General features: G+C 35.8%; 1 protein-coding gene across 15 annotated transcripts in view; it reads left to right on the forward strand.

Annotated features, from left to right (window-relative positions):
• Nucleotides 1–18,247, forward strand: part of micu3a (mitochondrial calcium uptake family, member 3a) — a 59,993-nt gene that overhangs the window by 5,747 nt on the left and 35,999 nt on the right. For all 15 annotated transcript variants that reach the window (XM_068221063.2, XM_073950120.1, XM_068221068.2 and 12 more), the window contains exons 3-5: nucleotides 3,135–3,166; nucleotides 3,318–3,396; nucleotides 17,611–17,658. In XM_068221063.2, the coding sequence (XP_068077164.1) occupies nucleotides 3,135–3,166; nucleotides 3,318–3,396; nucleotides 17,611–17,658 (159 nt within the window). The remainder of the gene's footprint in view (nucleotides 1–3,134; nucleotides 3,167–3,317; nucleotides 3,397–17,610; nucleotides 17,659–18,247) is intronic.

Genomic DNA, 18,247 nt, shown 5'->3' on the forward strand with positions numbered 1-18,247 from the left:
GAGGTAAAAACACAGTGTAAAAATGTATTTTAACAGTAATATACTGTTAATTTACACAACGGAAGTAGACTGTACAAAAACAGTATATTGCTGGCAACCACAGCTGCCAGTAGATTACTGTTAAATCAAGGAAAAAACAGTATTTTACTGTAAAACCTGAAGCTAATTTCTTCTGTATGTCACCGTTGTGGAGGAGAGTAGAGCCAGTGTATGAGTTAAAGATGAACAATGAACTGCTGATGTTATTCTGCATGTTTCTCTATTTAAAGATAGCGGCTGTTTAGTTGCTGATGCAGTCAGAATCTCTCTGGTGATTCCAGATTTACATGTATGTGTGCTGTTGTGAAAAATAAGACATTAGAGTTAAACCGAACTTTTCTTATTAACTAAAATAAGTTATCATTATAAGTATGCTTCTAAGCATATATAGCACATTACTTCATAAACTCATTCAGCAGTTGACCAAGTTGAGGCAGTTGCTTTCAGTGAGCAAAATGACTTCACTTGAGTATTGTGTAAATCAATGTAGTCCATGTATTTTTACAGCAACATACTGTAAAATAACAGTACATTGCTGGCAACTGCAGCTGCCAGTATTTTACTGTTTTTTAACGGGACAATTTTTAACAGTGTAGGGTCAGAATTTGGTGTTAACAACTTGGAAGCATGGATCCATCCTGCATTGTTTTATCAGTTCAGGCTACTGGTGGCTTTGTAATGGTTTAGGTGATATTTTTGGGATGTGGTGGAATGGAAGATTCGCATATTGTGTGATGCTATAATGTCAATGTGGACCAAAATCTCTGAGGATTAATTCCAGCACCTTGTTGAATGTATGCTACGAAGGATTAAAGCAGTTCGGAGGGCATAAGGGGATCCAACCCAGTATTGGTAGGGTGTGCCTAATTAAGTGGCCGGTGTGTGTATATTTTTCTGAACAATCATAATGACTATCACATATTTCTGCCATGATTTACAGAAATCAGTGGTTGATTTAGAAATTTTAAGCATTTAGAATCATTTGATGACTAATTCTGATTATGAGTTTCTTTAAACACTTAATATTTTAGTCACATTTTATTTTCACAAAAGACATTTGAAACATTATAGCGGACATAATTTACTTGCATTGAGTGTTTTCTATTTCTAAAAATATCACTCTGTTTTATTTAATTTCAAACAGACACCAAAAATGGGACATCTGGTTATTGACCCATGTTTTGTTTCTCAAAGTTAGCTGTTTTGTTTGAATGTTTAATGAGAACATATGTTCTTAACACATATATATACAGGATGGTAGTTATGTCAGGTAAGGCTGCATGGCACATAAGGCAAAGCCTGCGGGACAAACTGACCTTGAGCCTCTCAGCGGAGCTCCATAGTGCTGGTTGCCATGAGAGAAAACAGGGCTGTTCATACCTGCTCTCAGAGGGCTGTCATGATTATGAAACATGCATGATGTTTAATTCTCTAAAAAATAATTTTGGTAATTAATTATGGCATTTTATTATGACAATTAATTGTCTATTATAAGGATTTGTTGATTAATTGTCAGATCTTTTGGGCTTTATCATGTGAATGGTTTCTTATTTAACCAAAAAAAGCTCATGAATAACTGAATCTTATGTAAATTTTAATTTTGTACCTTTAAACATTAATTACATTCTGTGAATGACAGTTCTGACCAAAGGCAAGGCCTTTAACATTTGAGAGCACAGGTGCCATTAAGGTCTACAGATGGTTCACATACACCTGATTTGGCAGCGCTGAATATTAATAAATGATGTAAAACATTAAAATTTTTCTCTTATGCAAGTTTGGCGGTAGTTTGAGTTGAGAAAAAGAGGGATTTGGGATCCAGATTTAACATTATTTAAAATATACAAACTCTCATTTGTAAAAAAAAAAAATGTCTCGATTTAAAAAAATATTTTTACAAATTATCCAACTTATTAGCGTCATTACAAACAGTTTGGCATTTTCCAAATCCATCGTTCCATCGAACATTCGCACTTGCAGCTAAACCTCTAGAGCTGTAGTTAAAAGCATAGGTCCTGGTTGTGTTCTATTCACAGTTATCCCCCCTATGCCCCTATTCCTTTTAAACGTTTCACATTTAAACTTAGAATGATTAAAAAAAAAAAAAAAAAACATTAAAGTCGCCTCTCTTACGTGTAATTTTCTTTCAAGATATTTTTACAGTTCAGTTTTGGCGATCTTCATATTGACAATTAAGTTTTCTGAGCACCTTAAAAACATGTATGCCATTTTGAATGCAGCCGTGAACAGAATCTTGTTATAATTTCAAGATATTTGTTCATAATTTCCCAGAATTTAACAATTGATCATAGTTGCTTAAGTGCTGTTTTTTGTTTTTTGCATATTTGGTGGTTTCATTGTTATTGAATGGATAAATGCAGCATGCAGTCTGTTGACATAAAGGTTTTAAAGTTGTGTATCCTCATCATACCAGTCACCACTGCATATACCTGTTCACATATCAGCTGTATGCAAATATATAATAAAGCCAAACACATGACAGCAACTAAACGCATTTATGCATGTAGACATGGTCTTGTGAGATGATATCGCAATGCTCAAGGAGATCATGCCATGCTTATTTGTGCCAGACAGACTAAAAAGAGTATTTTAGAAACTCCTGATCTACTGTGATTTTTACAGAAAAATCCACTTGCCGAACTTGCCAGGTTTATGCTGATAGAAAGGCAGCAAATTAATTTTTTTTAAAAACACAACATGCCTAACCTTGAAGCAGATGAGCTACAGCAGCAGAAGAAAACCATACTGCTGTCAGATACATTGAGGCTACAATTTACATGGACTCAACAAAATTGCATGATGGTTGACAAAAGGAGATGAGTCTGAATTTCTGCTGCAACGTTCATAGAGCTATCAGACACCACTTATAAATCACAAGTGTGTAAACATTCTTGGAACCACATTAAGACAGGGTTAAGCACAGTGTGAAAAAGCCTTTTAAAAACCATCTTATTGTTTTGTCTGATTTTATAATGCTGCGGGTCGAGACCCTCATCCTGATCCTATCTCACCGGCCACCCTGTTTCTGTTTCTTTTTGTTTCCCTCTGTCTCTGGGTGTCCCTGATATTTTTAGTCAAGAAACCGTGGAGGTCCCTCACCAAACAGGTCTGTTGTAAATTTTGCTAATGCATGCTGGGTAGATATAGTAGCTCAGTTCAATTATTTATTATATAGCAAAATATTTAGGTTTGCATTTAAGTATATCGTGTATACATATACAGTCCTGAGAGTGAATCATTTTTGTCGTGTTTTATAGGAGTTGGAGAAGATCTTGTCTGATACTCCACCAGTGTGGAAAGGAACATCCAAGCTGTTCAGGAACCTTCGAGAACGAGGTGAGTTTTATATTACGGCTCAAAATTAGAAATAAAACACTTTTTTGGGGTTTTGTAAAGCCAGCGTGTGTCAATAAGTGAAGTAAGTGGAGATAAAACAACAACGACCATGGTGCCTGTTATAATATATACTAATGTACAAGTTCGTCATTCATTCATTCGTTCATTTGTTGAGATTATTCTATGCCGATGAATGCAGTAAAAACTAATATGAAATCTTATTACAATTTTAAATAATTGTACTTTCATTTTGTGGACTTTAAAATGTAATTTATTTTAATGATGGTAAAGCTGAATTTTAAGCATCTTTACTCTAGTCCAGGGATCACCAAACTTGTTCCTGGAGGTTCAATTTCCTGCTGATTTTAACTCTAAACCCTAACCAAACACACCTGAACAAGCTAATCAATGTTTTACTAAGTATACTTAAAACACCCAGGCAGGTGTGTTGAGGTGTGTTGAGGCTAAACCTTGCAGGGCACCGGATCCCCAGGATGGAGATTGGTGACCCCTGCTCTAGTCTTTAAGGCCACATGATGCTCTGAAAATCAACATGCTTACAGAATTATATAAAAAAAAAAAAAAATTCAATTCAATTCATGTTTATTTATGTATCGATTTTACAATGTAGATTGTGTCAAAGCAGCTTAAAATAGAAGTTCTAGTAAATTAAAACAGTGTGAGTCCAGTTTTCAGAGTTGAAGTTTTGTTGTATTCAGTTCAGTGTGGTTTTAAATTTCACCGCTGAAAATCCAAACACTGAAGAGCAAATCCATCAATGCTCAGCTCCACAAGTCCCAAACCAAGCAAGCCAGTGGTGACAGTGGTGAGGGACAAAACTTGTCAAAACAAAACAAAACCAATTGACGAAAGTAAAATAGATTTATTATATATAATAAATAATTAATATTAATTATAATATTATGTAAATACATAATTTCATGATATAAAAAATGCTTTTTGTGTATCAATATCAATGTTGAAAATAACTGTGATATAAAAAAAAATAGTACTATTTTTAGAGTAAAAAACTGTTAGCTTAACAGTACTGCTTATCAAATGCTTCCTATATGTCTGGTAACAGTGATTTTTGTTTTTCTGATTTTATGATGAGCACAAAATAATAAAACTCATTTATTAGAAAATATAAGTGAAGTTTATTCCTAAACTAATTTCGAGAGGATCACGTGCTTATGATTGACACGGCTGACCCCGAGTCAAGCTAATGCACGAACCACCAATCAGACTATTCCTAACCCAGTATAAATAACCAAGCATCTTACCTTTAGTCATCTTCGTCTTGAAGAATCTCTTCTTCCACCCCCTCTCCTCCTTTTCTTTATAGGGCAGCACGGCGGCCCAGTGGCTAGCACTGTGGCCTCACAGCAAAAAAACTCTCTACTCTCTACCCAGCCAGACAGCATTTCTGTGTGGAGTTCATGTTCTCCATGTGCCTGCGTGGGTTTTCCCCGGGTCCTCCAGTTTCCTCCTACAGTCCCAAAAACATGAGACTTAAGTAAATTGACTAAACCAAATCAGCATCATGTTCAATTTCATAAGCAACACACCACCTTAGCAATCCTTAAGCAGCAGGAGAGGGGGGAGGGGGGGGGGAGCCCCGGGCTCGAGGATCTCATGAGCTCAGGGCTCACTCCTGGGACAGCATGCCAAACTAGCTTATTACCAATCATCAGCTAAGTGTGAACTCTTGAAATGCATTGTAGTACTGTGGAAGTCATAATTGTCGCTTTCAGAATAAAATTGAATAAAATCGGTGGTTTGTTCAAAAATATCTTTATGATGCCAAACCATTTTGCATCATTATATTACATGAAATAAGCAAATGGGTTCTAAACAGGCAAACTATTTTAGTAGACATTTTAGTATTATTGTAATATAGGCATGGGCCGGTATAAGATTCTGATGGTTTGATAACCTTGGATAAAATTGACAAGGTTTCACGGTATTGTGATAACTGCTCTAAAATATGTTCTTATAAACTTTTTTCTCCACTTTGAATACAATATATTTTATTTTGAGAAACATTTATAATACTTTGGAGCAATGAACATGTCAGGACAAATAATTTAAATGAAGTATTGACTCAAACTGTTTTCATTTGTTTCAGAAACACTGATTTTATTACAATTTAAAACGGGATCCTTGGATATGTTTTCTGCTGTTGTCCTAAAAAATAAAAAATAAAGATATTTAAATTAAAAATCGTACTCATACCTCAGGAAAATTTTGGCCATTTTAAAACATTTTTTTCCGAACCGCAGTATACCTTCAACACGGTTATCCCATGCCTATTGACATACCACCAGTTAACAAAGTACAGTTATTATTTATTTTATTTATTTATTTTATTTGCAAGGACATGAGAAGATTGTTTCTCAGTTTTGTGGCTGCTCTCCGGGATCATATGAGTTTTTCTTCAGTGATTCTACATTCTCTTCGCTGTTCCTGTCTCTTGTTCTCTCTTTTCCTGCTCTTTCTCTCAGTGGGTACCAGTCAAGCACCAGTTAAGCCTGGGCCTGAGGGTTTCACTTCCTGTGAGCACTTCTAAAAATAGCTCAGTTCACTCTCTACGTCTCCCTCTCTCTTACTGTTTCCATTTCCCCTCTCTCCTTCTCTCACTGGGACCAGTGCATCGTTCATTCCCCAGGCAAAATGCATGCTTGCTGACCAAAAACCAAGATTAAAGGGGACGTGCCATTAAATTAAGACTTTTTCCATGTTTAATTGCAATAATCGGGTCCCTAGTACATTTAGCAGCCTGGAAAAGCACTAACTTTATTTGGAACACTGAAAAATGTCGTAGTGTAAAAATTGTCTTTACTCCAAATGAGTTTATACATGGACCCTTTTCACAAGATTGTTATGACACGTTTAATGGTCATCATAATATTAAGTCCTTCAAAATTTGTAATATTTAGATTTTTTTTAAAGCATATGTTCATTCATATGTGCACTACCGGTCAAAAGTTTAGGGTCCGTTTATTTAAAGAAATGATTCTGTTCATCAAGGCGGTATTTAATAAATTTAAAAAAAAATAATTGTTAAATTGATAACAACAATTTACAACAATGTTTGTTTTATTTCAGCTAGAATAAAAGCAGTTTATAATTAAAAAAAATAATTTTAAGGTCATTAATATTAGCCCTTTTAAGCTATATATTTTTTTCGATAGAACAAACCGTTGGTAAACAATAACTTGCCTAATTACCCTAACCTGCCCAGTTAACCTAAATAACCCAGTTAAGCCTTTAAATGTCACTTTAAGCTGTATAGAAGTGTCTTGAAAAATATCTTGTCAAATAATATTTACTGTCATCATGGCAAATATAAAGTATATCAGTTATTAGAAATTAGTTATTAAAACTATTATGTTTAGAAATGTGCTAAAAAATCTCTCTCTTAAACAGAAATTGGGGAAAACAATAAACGGGGGGCTAATAATTCAGGGGGGCTAATACATATCTAAGCCTGTCTGTATCTGTTTTTTTTATTATTATTTTCTTTTTTAATGATAAAACTCATCCAACAGCGTATTAGGAAAATAAATAGTCTGATATCTGACATTTATCAGCATGCTATTGTTATTGTTTTGTTTGTTTTTGTTTTGTTTTTCTTTTTATTATTGTTGTTGTTGTTGTTGTTTACTTTCTTTATTTTCCTCTTAGTATGGTTCAGAAATAGTTCTTCAATATTGTGAAAATAATGTGTTATGGTTTTTCTTTCCCCAATTGCCAAGAAAAACAGTTACACTAGAAATTGCTAAATTGTTAAATACTTATTTATTAAATATTAATTTATTGTATAGGTAAAAATAAACGCATATTATAAGACAATGAAAGGGTTTTTTGACTATGCATGCATATCAGCCTGTTGTGGGAGACCCAAAACCAAAATATGACCTTTTATAATGCGTAATAGGGGCTCTTTAATCATTTTTAGATATTTGGACTAGAAACAAGATATGAACTAAAATAGACAAACAAAAAAAGAAAGAGAAACATTACCATATTTTTATGTATATTTTTTTATATATTTCATATATTGTATAGTCAGCTTATAGTCAATATATGATACATAGCAGAATAATTTTTTTATCATAATGCTGGGTTCAAAATTACTCACTGGATGATTTTCGCCTCTTGTGAATTTTCCACATTTCCATTTTTACATCTTATGAAAAAGATCATCATAATTCCCCTCTAAATCCTAAGAGTGCAGGATGATATTAATACATAAATAAATACTCCTGAAATAACAGCAAGAGCGAGCAGTTTTTCAGCAGCACAGCCACAATTAAAGTATTTGCTCGTAGCGAACGTAACAGCACTTGCTCACACCAGCAGCTAATTCCCAGTGGTGATAATTATAGACACACACACAAACACACACACCACCCTACACTCCAGCAGGACTCTAAAAATAAACCCTCTGAGTTCTGTTCTTCCTCGTAGTGATTGCGGTTTTTGAAATCATCACCTTAAACTGGCAGTGGTCCATTAGTCTTGTTGGTTTCACTGATGTGGAGCTGTGCAGCCAGAAGAGGCCTGTGTGCGTATGCGTGTGTGTGTGAGGAGCTTCGCTTTGACACGCTGTCTGATCTCAAGCATGCAGATGTTAATTGAGGAAGCTATGCTAACAAGATCCGTGAATGTGCTCTGGTCTCAAAGGAGCTGTTTCTAAGTGGAAGCAAACACATGGGACGTCACAGCCAAGGACTTGAAGGAGGCATAGGAAGTTCAAAAGTCACTGCAAAAGCTCCTTATCTTGTCAGGAGTTACGATCTTATTTATAGCCAAAGAAAATCGTATTGATCCTGTTTTAGGAATAAAATACTATGCAAGATTTAATTGTGTAAAATTATTATGATTGTTTTAAGATTAAAAAAGCTTAATGTTAGGTATTTTATCTGCAATTTTAGCTTAATCAGAATCGGAGACTTACTTTAAGACCAGCCTTGTATTTTAAAGACTTTATTTTATCTGTAATAACTTGTTTTAACTGCACTTATGATGAAAATCATCTTTTGTAAGCTGTTCGCACAACTTTATAACAAAATTGTGTGCAACTCATTGCAGAAAGGCTTGATTTAAATCCACAACATATATCAAATAACAGTTGGGAAAGTTCTAAGGGAGGGGAAATCTACTTCATTCTTATCTGACTGTCACTGTACTGTTTATCTACGTGAAGGCTACGTGCATCAGAGCAGTACAAACAGGTCTCTGACACGCACGGGTGGTGGGAAGAACCAGCTCATTTGCATCAAAGGCACAGGCAACAAAAACAGCTATATTGCCTTAACAAATCAAATTTCCCAGATTAAAAAAAAACTGTAATAAATCATCTGACGGGTGTTTTGAGCTGAAACTGTACAGGCACATTCGTTCTGGAGACACAAAGACTTCTATTAAATCTTAAAAAATGGGGTAAATAGGTTTTTCTTTTTTTTAAAAAACAATCACACTTATACTTTTTTCTTTAGTGACAAAATACATTCTGTTATGTTTTGTTGCAATAAGCTTCAGTCTTTTGACAACCAACATTTAATAGTTTTGTGATTTAGAAACTTTGAGAAAAATGTAAAGAAGTTTTTTTTTTTTTTTTTTTTTTTGTATTGGAATTTTAATCAACAAGAATAAATGTTGTTACAACTGGAAAAACATAACTGCTGCCAACCACACTAAACTTAATTTATGATCATATCAATACTGTATCAGTATCAGCACAGTAGCAACCACACTGTGTACTCAGACCCTAACAACTGCATAGAAGCAGCATAGCAACCATCCTAAGTACACTTGCAATTGTTTAAAACTGTCTGTCTGTTTGTCTGTCTGTCTGTCTGTCTATCTATCTATCTATCTATCTATCTATCTATCTATCTATCTATCTATCTATCTATCTATCTATCTATCTATCTATTTATCTATGTCTGTCTGTCTGTTCATATATCTATCCATCCATCCACCCATCCACCCATCCATCCATCCATCCATCCATATTACCACCAACATCTCTCCATCCAACCACCCAGTCACTTTTTTATCCATCCATTTATCCATCCATCCACCCATCCATCTACAAATTCATCCATCTAAAATCTACATACCTACCTGTTTGTCTATGCCTGTCTCTATCTATCTATCTATCTATCTATCTATCTATCTATCTATCTATCTATCTATCTATCTATCTATCTATCTATCTATCTATCTGTCTGTCTGTCTGTCTGTCTGTCTGTCTGTCTGTCTGTCTGTCTGTCTGTCTGTCTGTCTGTCTGTCTGTCTGTCTGTCTGTCTGTCTGTCTGTCTGTCTGTCTGTCTGTCTATCTATCTATCTATCTATCGCTTTTACACATTGCAAACCATGTTTCTTCAACCTTGTCCATCTATTCATCCATCATACACTCTCAGAAATAAAGGTACGCAAGCTGTCACTGGGGTGGTACCTTTTCAGAAGGTACATGTTTGTACTTAAAGGGTCCATATTGGTACCTTAAATGTATATTATAGCACCTAAAAATTTTAGGAGGAACACTTTTGTACTTTTAAGGCACTAATATGTACCCTTGAGGTATTATATGGACGTATTAGGTACAAATTTGTACTTTTTGAAAAGGTACCACCCCAGTGACAACTCACGTACCTTTATTTCTGAGACTGTACTTTAACATACTTGTATCCCTCCATCCATCCATCCATCCATCCATCCATCCACCAATCCACTCATCGATCCATCCATCCAAACATCCAACCATCCACCCACCCATTCATCAATCCATCCATCTATCATCTACAATATATCTACCTACCTACCTGTCTGTCTGTCTGTCTGTCTGTCTGCCTATCTGTCTGTAGCTTTTATGAAAACACCACATTGCAAACCATGTTACTTGACGCTTGTCAATTAAGCAGGTAGCAGCATCTACACTTTATTTATTCAGGATTTAATAAATTAAAGAGTATGGTAATTGTCTTTATTTTACATTTTAAATGTCAAATTGCACTGCATGATTTAATTAAAATGTACTTTAAAACAAATAATTAAATACAGTATATACATACATATTAAAACTGCAGTCATGCACTACTATTGTATGGCAAATAAACAGGCTTATCCACTTTAAGACATTGTGTGACCAGATACCACCCATGTTTTGTTATTCATGTCAAAATGTATATGTCTGATTAAACTACATTAAATAAAGTTTACAGTTTTTTAGGATTACTTACACACCAAAATTAAAAGTAGTACACTATTAGCAAAACCTTACACACAAGTATCAAAACATCAGCCCATATTTGCACAACTATAAGCACATTGTCTGCCTCACATTTGTTGCAAAACTCTACACACAGTGATTTTCAAAACACTAAACACCTAACATACATCACACACTAAAATCTATCATGAAGTCACTTCCTTGCAATACCAAAGCACGGACTGTCAAATTACTGCACCGTCCAACCAACTGGTTCAACACAGTCATCAGGTGTGCAAACACTTGTTTGATTTATTGTAGACACAACAATCAGGTGTTTAAGCACTATAAAATGCCAGTTTCAATGAAAACCATCAGGTCTCAATATCAACTCTGTCACACACCATAAAAAAATATATATATATATTCAAATAAAGCAAATTTATGGAGTGCCTTTCGAGCACAATTTCGAAGGGTGAAAAGATTGTGGCATGATTATGCAGAGGTATGTATTCACTTTAGCATTGTGATCTTGCATACTGTCTCATTATCTTTTACTGTACTGTAATACTAGATCTACACTGAACTACACAATTTTGCCTGACACTGTTCTTCAGGTAGTTTTATGAATAGATGGAGAGGAGATCTAGCATGAGTTTGCTTACGTAGATGATGGTGTGTTCAACCTGACGTGAACACGGAGTAGAAGAAAACATCATTGGCCACAGGGCTATAGTCAATGTCCCAGGGCAACGTGGGGGAAATATACAGTAACACTCTGTGCAGCCATTACAAAGAATGGGGTCCTCCACTGACATGCCCACATGGGCCCTTACAACACAGCACATATACTTACATTCTTGGACCAATTGCACAACATAACAGCAGCCAATCAAATCGATCATACGCAATACATTGTTGTCTGGGACAATGTGTCTTTCCACCGTTCTGCTCTGGTTCAGAACTGGTTTTAGCAACATCCACATTTTACCGTCTTATATCTTCCACCATACTCTCCATTCCTCATGCTTATTGAAGAGTTTTTCTCAGCATGGTGGTGGAAAGTATATGATCTTCGTCTCCAAGCTGCAGGTACCCCTCATCCAAGCCATGTAGGAGGCCTGTGACCAGATGGAGGTAGCAGCAATACAAGATTTTACATTCAAGACACTTCTTTCCAAGGTGTCTTGCTAAGGACAACATTGCAATTGATAATTCTCATGCCAGATCTATCTTACAGTTCAATACGTAAAGTGACATGTTACAGTACTTTGAATCTTCATGCCAACATGTTGAGGAATAAATGAGTTTCTTCAAGGTGCAACATTGTTCTTGAGTAGTGTTTGGTGAGTTTACTTTATATTTGTACTTTGTTGATGGTAGCCTACTCTAATCATAGGGAAGCAGAAGTGCTAAAAGTGTTTTAGGTTTATCACAGCAGTGTGTAACTCGTGCAAACAGTGTATAGTAAATGTGAAAATGTGTGTTTCTTATGGTAAAAAAGTGTGGTTTTTAAACATAAGTCTATAGTTTTTATAAGAGTGTTTAATTATGCAAAGGATCTGTAATGTTTTGCTAATTGGGTTTGTGGTTGTGCTAATTGTGTGTACTGTTTTGAAAATACGGGCCCTGTTTTGAAAATCGTGCTTAAGCAATCCAAAAAAACTGTAATACAGGTAATGGTCTGTTTTATTTTATTTTATTTTTTTTTACGTCTCATAACATTTAGTTGCTATATCAACAACTGCATACGGACTGTATGTATAAATACCATTTAGAGTTCATTTGTAATGTTTAAATTCTACAAATATTTTCCATAACCGTTGATGTGCAACCAGATTGGAAACTATAGACCTTTCTTCTCATGCCAAGGTTTATACATTGTACTCTGAGAACGATCGGTATGCAAACCCTTATAAGTATGAACTCCTGATTTGGCATTTAATGTCAGTTTATTCTTAGTATTGGGACTGTATTGAACAGGAATGAATGGAATGCACCAATTCATTTAAGGGGCCCTGCTCAAAACAAAGATTTACTACATATGCAAGCACAATATAAACATTAACAAGATGTCGACTGCTTAAAAGCTGTGTTTTACCAGTTTAAAGAAACCTCTAGACATCTATTAATGTCTTTAAATTTGTTTTAGATTCCCATGTGATAACCTTTGACCTTATCTCTTCAACTCAAGCCACGGAATTCACAGGGGGTTTAAAGGAATACTTCACCTAGCATTTGTCATTACAAACCTTGTATTATTTTCTTAAGATGTTGCATAGATACAGTTCTCCCCAAAATGAAAATTGTCATCATTTACTCAATCTCATGCTGTTCCAAACCCATACAACGTTTATTCTTTTTCAAAAACAAAAGGTTTTTTATCTATAACAGAAATTTCCCTTTGTTTAAGAAGTCTGTTTGCTTTTACACAGCAAATAATTTATAAAGAAATATGATAAATCATAAATCCACATAAATTAAGCCATTATGCTATTATGCTATATATATTATGCTATATATGTATTTATTTCATTTTTTTAATCATCTGTTCTAAAGTTGTGTAATATGACTATATGAGGTTCATGGAAAAAAAACTTTAATTTCAAATTATGCTCTATTTTTTTATTTTATCATTTCATATATATATATATATATATATATATATATATATATATATATATATATATATATATATATATATATATATATATATATATATATGTGTGTGTGTGTGTGTGTGTGTGTGTGTGTGTGTGTGTGTGTGTGTGTGTGTGTGTGTGTGTGTGTGTGTGTGTGTGAGTATGTATTGCAGCCATTCGCTAAAATCATTATGTTCATTTTTCCTCATTAATGTACACACAGCACCCCATATTGACAGAATTGTTGACATTTTTTCAAATTTATTAAAAAAAGAAAAACTGAAATATGACATGGAAAGTATTCAGACCCTTTGCTCAGTGTTTATTAGTGCACCTTTTTGATCCAATACAGCTATGGATCTTTTTGGGAAAGATGCGACATGTTTTTCATCCCAGGATTTGTGGATCTTCTGCCATTCTTCCTTTCAGATCCTCTCTAGTTCTGTCAGGTTGGATGGTAAACATTGGTGGGCAGCCTTTTTAGGTCTCTCCAGAGATGCTTAATTGGGTTTAATTCATGGCTCTGGCTGGGCCATTCGAGAACACAGAGTTGTTGTGTAGCCACTGCTTCGTTTTTTGTTTTTTTGTTCTTTTAGCTGTGTGCTTAGGGTCATTGTCTTGTTTGAAGGTAAACCTTTGGCCCAGTCTGAGGTCCTGTGTGGTTTAATTTTCACTGCTGAAAGTTCAAACACTGAAGAGCAAATCCATCGATGCGCAGCTCCACAAGTCCCGAGCCAGAGATAACTGTGGCGAAAACCAAACTTCATCAATTGGCGAAAGTGAAGGAAAAAAACCTAGAAAAAAACCAGACTCGGTTGAGTATGACCATTTCTCCTATGGCATTCTTGTGCAGAGCTGCAGTCTAAGCACTGGAGGCTGGAGAAGATCCATTTAAGGATTATGGAGGCCGCTGTGCTTTTAGCAACCTTAAGTGCAGCATTCTTTTATTTAATTTTTTTTTTTTTTTTTTGTAATTTTGACCAGATCTGTGCTTTGCCACAATTCTGTCTCTGAGCTTTTTAGGCAGTTGCTTTGACCTCATTATTCTCATTTGCTCTGACATGCATTGTGAGCTGTAAGGTCTTATATACTGTAGACAGGTGTGTGGCTTTCCTAATCAAATCCAGTCAGTATAATCAGACACAGCTGGACTCAAATGAAGGTGTAGAACCATCTCAAGCATGATCAGAAGAATTGGACAGCACCTGAGTTAAATATGTGAGCGTCACAGCAAAGGGTCTGAATACTTAAGACCATGCGATATTTCAGTTTCTCTTTTATGATAAATCTGCAAAACTGTCAACGATTCTGTGTTTTTCTGTCAATATGGGGGGCTGTGTGTACATTAGAGAGGGAAAAAAATTACTTCAATGATTTTAGCAAACGGCTATATAACAAAGAGTGAAACATTTAAGAGGCCCTGAATACTTTTCATACCCACTGTATAATAAATGTTGGACCTGTAATCATTAATTTATGAAAAGTGTTTTATATTTTATCAATATATATTCAGTATTTTTAGATTTTTAAACAAACATGTGGCCTGATGATTTAATTAAAGTAAGATACAGTGTATCCAGAAAGTATTCAGTATTTCATGGTTAAAGCATTATTTTAAAATGGATTACATTTATTTATTTCCTCAAAATTCTACACACAACACCCCATAATGACAATGTGAAAAAAGATTTTGTTGAAATTGTTGCAAATTTGTTAAAAATAAAAAACCTGAAAAATCACGTGTACATAAGTATTCACAGCCTTTGTTCAACACTTTGTTGATGCACGTTTGGTAGCAATTACAGTCTCATGCCTTTTTGAATATGATGGCTCAAGCTGTGCACGCCTATCTGTGGGAATTTTTGCCCATTCCTCTTTGCAGTACCTCTAATCAGGTTGGATGGGAAGAAACAGTGTACAACCATTTTCAGATCTCTGTAGCGATGTTCAATAGGATTTAAGTCCGGGCTCTGGCTGGGCCACTCAAGGACATTCACTGAGTTGTTGTAAAGCCACTCCATTGATATTTTGGGGTTGTGCTTGTGCTTTCCAGTTCCTGCTGCTAAAAAACACCCCCACAGCATGATGCTGCCACACCATGCTTCACTGTAGGGACGGTATTAGCCTGGTGATGAGCAGTGCCTGATTGTCTCCGAATGTAATGCCTGGCTCTCGTTGTAAAGAGTTCACTTTTAGTCTCATCAGACCAGAGAATTTAGTTTCTTATGGTCTGAGAGTCCTTCAGATGTCTTTTCGCAAATTCCAGGTGGCAAGTGGCTTCTGTCTGGCCACTCTACCATACAGGCCTCATTGGTGGATTGCTGCACTGATGGTTGTCCTTCTGTAAGGTTCTCCTCTCTTCACAGAAGAACGCTGGAGCTCAGACAGAGTGATCATCAAATTATTGATCACATCCTTGACTAAGGGGCTTCTCCCCCGATCACTCAGCTCAGATGGCAGGCCAGCTCTAGGAGGAGTCCTGGTGGTTCCAACCATCTTCCACTTATAGATGATGGAGGTCACTGTGCTAAATGGAACCTTCCCCCGCCTTGGGCCTTTAGACAATCCTGTCTCGGAGGTCTACAGACAATTCCTTTGTCTTCATGCTTGGTTTGTGCTTTGACATGCACTGTCAACCTTGGGACCTTATAAAGACAGGTGTTTGCCTTTTTAAATCATGTCCAATCAACTGAATTTACCACAGGTAAACTCCAATGAAGCTGCTGAAACATCTCAAGAATGATCAGTGGAAACAGAATGTACGTGAGTTCTATTAAAAGTTCACAGCAAGGCTGTGAATACTGATGTACTGTACATGTGATTTTTCCAACGCAATCTCATGGCAATTCGTAGCTTTTTGATTTAGTGGCTAATTCACATGAATTCGTACTATCTAATTTGTACAATTTAGTATGATTTGCTGATCACCCAACGACGCTTGGGGTTAGGTATGGGGTTGGGTGCCACGCCTCCTTTTTAAAACCGTACATTTTTGTATGACTGAACTCGTACGAATTAGCCACTAAACTTAAAAAACGTCAAATACTTACGTTTCCTCGTGAGATCAGGCTGGATTTTTCAGGTTTTTTATTTTTAATAAATTTGCAACAATTTTAAGAAATATTTTTTCACATTGTCATTATGGGGTGTTGAGTGTAGAATTTTAAGAAATTAACTTAATTTAATCCATTTTTAAATAAGGCTGTAAGATTTTTAAAAATGTGGAAAAAGTGAAGCACTATGAATACGTTCCGTGTGCTCTGTATATGATCACATAATAAAGAGTAATTTCTGAGTACATGCTTTAAAATGTAAAAAGAAACATTCTTTTTGTGGTAAATATAAACTGTCACTTCTACAGAAATGGTACTTTATCGTGATATATACAGTATTAGGATATGATACGACTTGTATCGCGATGTGAGATTTTACTCGTATTGCCCAATAGCCTATTCCATGAATTCATTGAATTTTTCAAACTTTTCCACTTTGACTGTCTCTTCTAGCATGAGTTTTGCTCAGTGGACTCTGAAAGCCTCGGCATTGCTTGAGTGAGTGTGTGAGACTGCGGGTGTTGGGTTGAATTTTCAGTGTCAGGTTCTCCTCCCGAAGGCGCACAGGCAGTGTCCCGTAACACTCAGTCCACTCACCCTGAACTATCTGTATGCCTGCTACTGTCTCTATGTCCCCCTTCACACAGAAGCTGTGGAGAGGAACACTTTCAATGGAGGAAAACGTATCCCTTCTCTCTGCGGCCCTCCCCCAGTGCCTTTACATAACACAACTTCCATCTTTCCATCTGCCCGCCTCGCTTTGTCTCCTTTTGGCTTCTCACTCCTTATTCCACTTTGCCACTTTTCTCACGCGTCTAACAAAAGCAGGGACAGTTCGCTGTCTAAATGGGGCACATCTCCCAGTCCTGACGGATGCCTCCAGAACAGCCTTATCCAAACAGAAGCCTTTGAACGCTGCTTCTTTTCTCCACGGCGGTCACTCATAGTGTCAAAGTCTTCAGCTTCGGTGTGTGGGCCAAGCGAGGGGCAAAAAAGTAGATGGACACTTTAGCCGAGAGGCACCTTTTTAGATGTTATCATCATGAAAGGGGGGATTACTTTTTTTCTGGAGCAGGAGAAGAAGGGAAAAGGACTCCATCTATCTCTTGAGGCCCCTGGCTTTGAAAATCAGTAAACATTTTAATCCAAGCTTCAGACGAGCCGCCTCCTGAGTTTTGGGTTTAGACAAAGAGCCAAAAGAAAAAACGAGAGATTATAAAAAGGGCCATTTGTAGGTTGTTAGTGTGTTACTGTACATTAGCAGAATGGATGTGACCCTTTGATTTCCTTTTTCAGGCATCATCGCTTACACCGAGTATCTCTTTCTGCTCTGCATTCTGACAAGTGAGTATGACCTCTATCTCTCCATCTTTTACTCTCTCTCTCTCTGTCTCCAGTTATTCTTATCCTGTGCTTTATTTTTCAGTGCCCCTCTCTTTTGAAATCATGCATCCTATTGTAAACATGAATCAAAGATAGTTCTGGTCCGTGGATGTTTTTTTTTTTTCTGTTGTGTGGGTCAGACTCAGACAAGGCCCACCCAGAATTTCAAGCCTCAGCAGAATCGTTTTACCAATGCCGGACTTTATGAACTGCACATTTGTCAAAGTTGTAGACTTGTCAGACGAAGGACTGAACAGAAGTTGCTCTTTTATATATATATATATATATTTTTTTTTTAATGCATATAATAATATACAAATTTTTTATATATATATATACATTTGCATTATATGATTACAGTCAAGCGCTAAATTACTCATACCCCTGGAAATTTCTGATTTAAATTTACTCTTATTCAATCAGGAAGTTTTTTTTTTTTGTTTTGTTTTTTGTTGTTGTTGTTTTTTTTACCAGAACTGACACAGGCTTATCCCAAAAGATAATAAGATGATGTACAAAAGACATCATTGTATAAAAAATATATTTCTCA

The sequence above is a fragment of the Danio rerio genome, chromosome 1, assembly GCF_049306965.1.
Source record: "Danio rerio strain Tuebingen ecotype United States chromosome 1, GRCz12tu, whole genome shotgun sequence".
Lineage (NCBI taxonomy): Eukaryota > Metazoa > Chordata > Actinopteri > Cypriniformes > Danionidae > Danio > Danio rerio.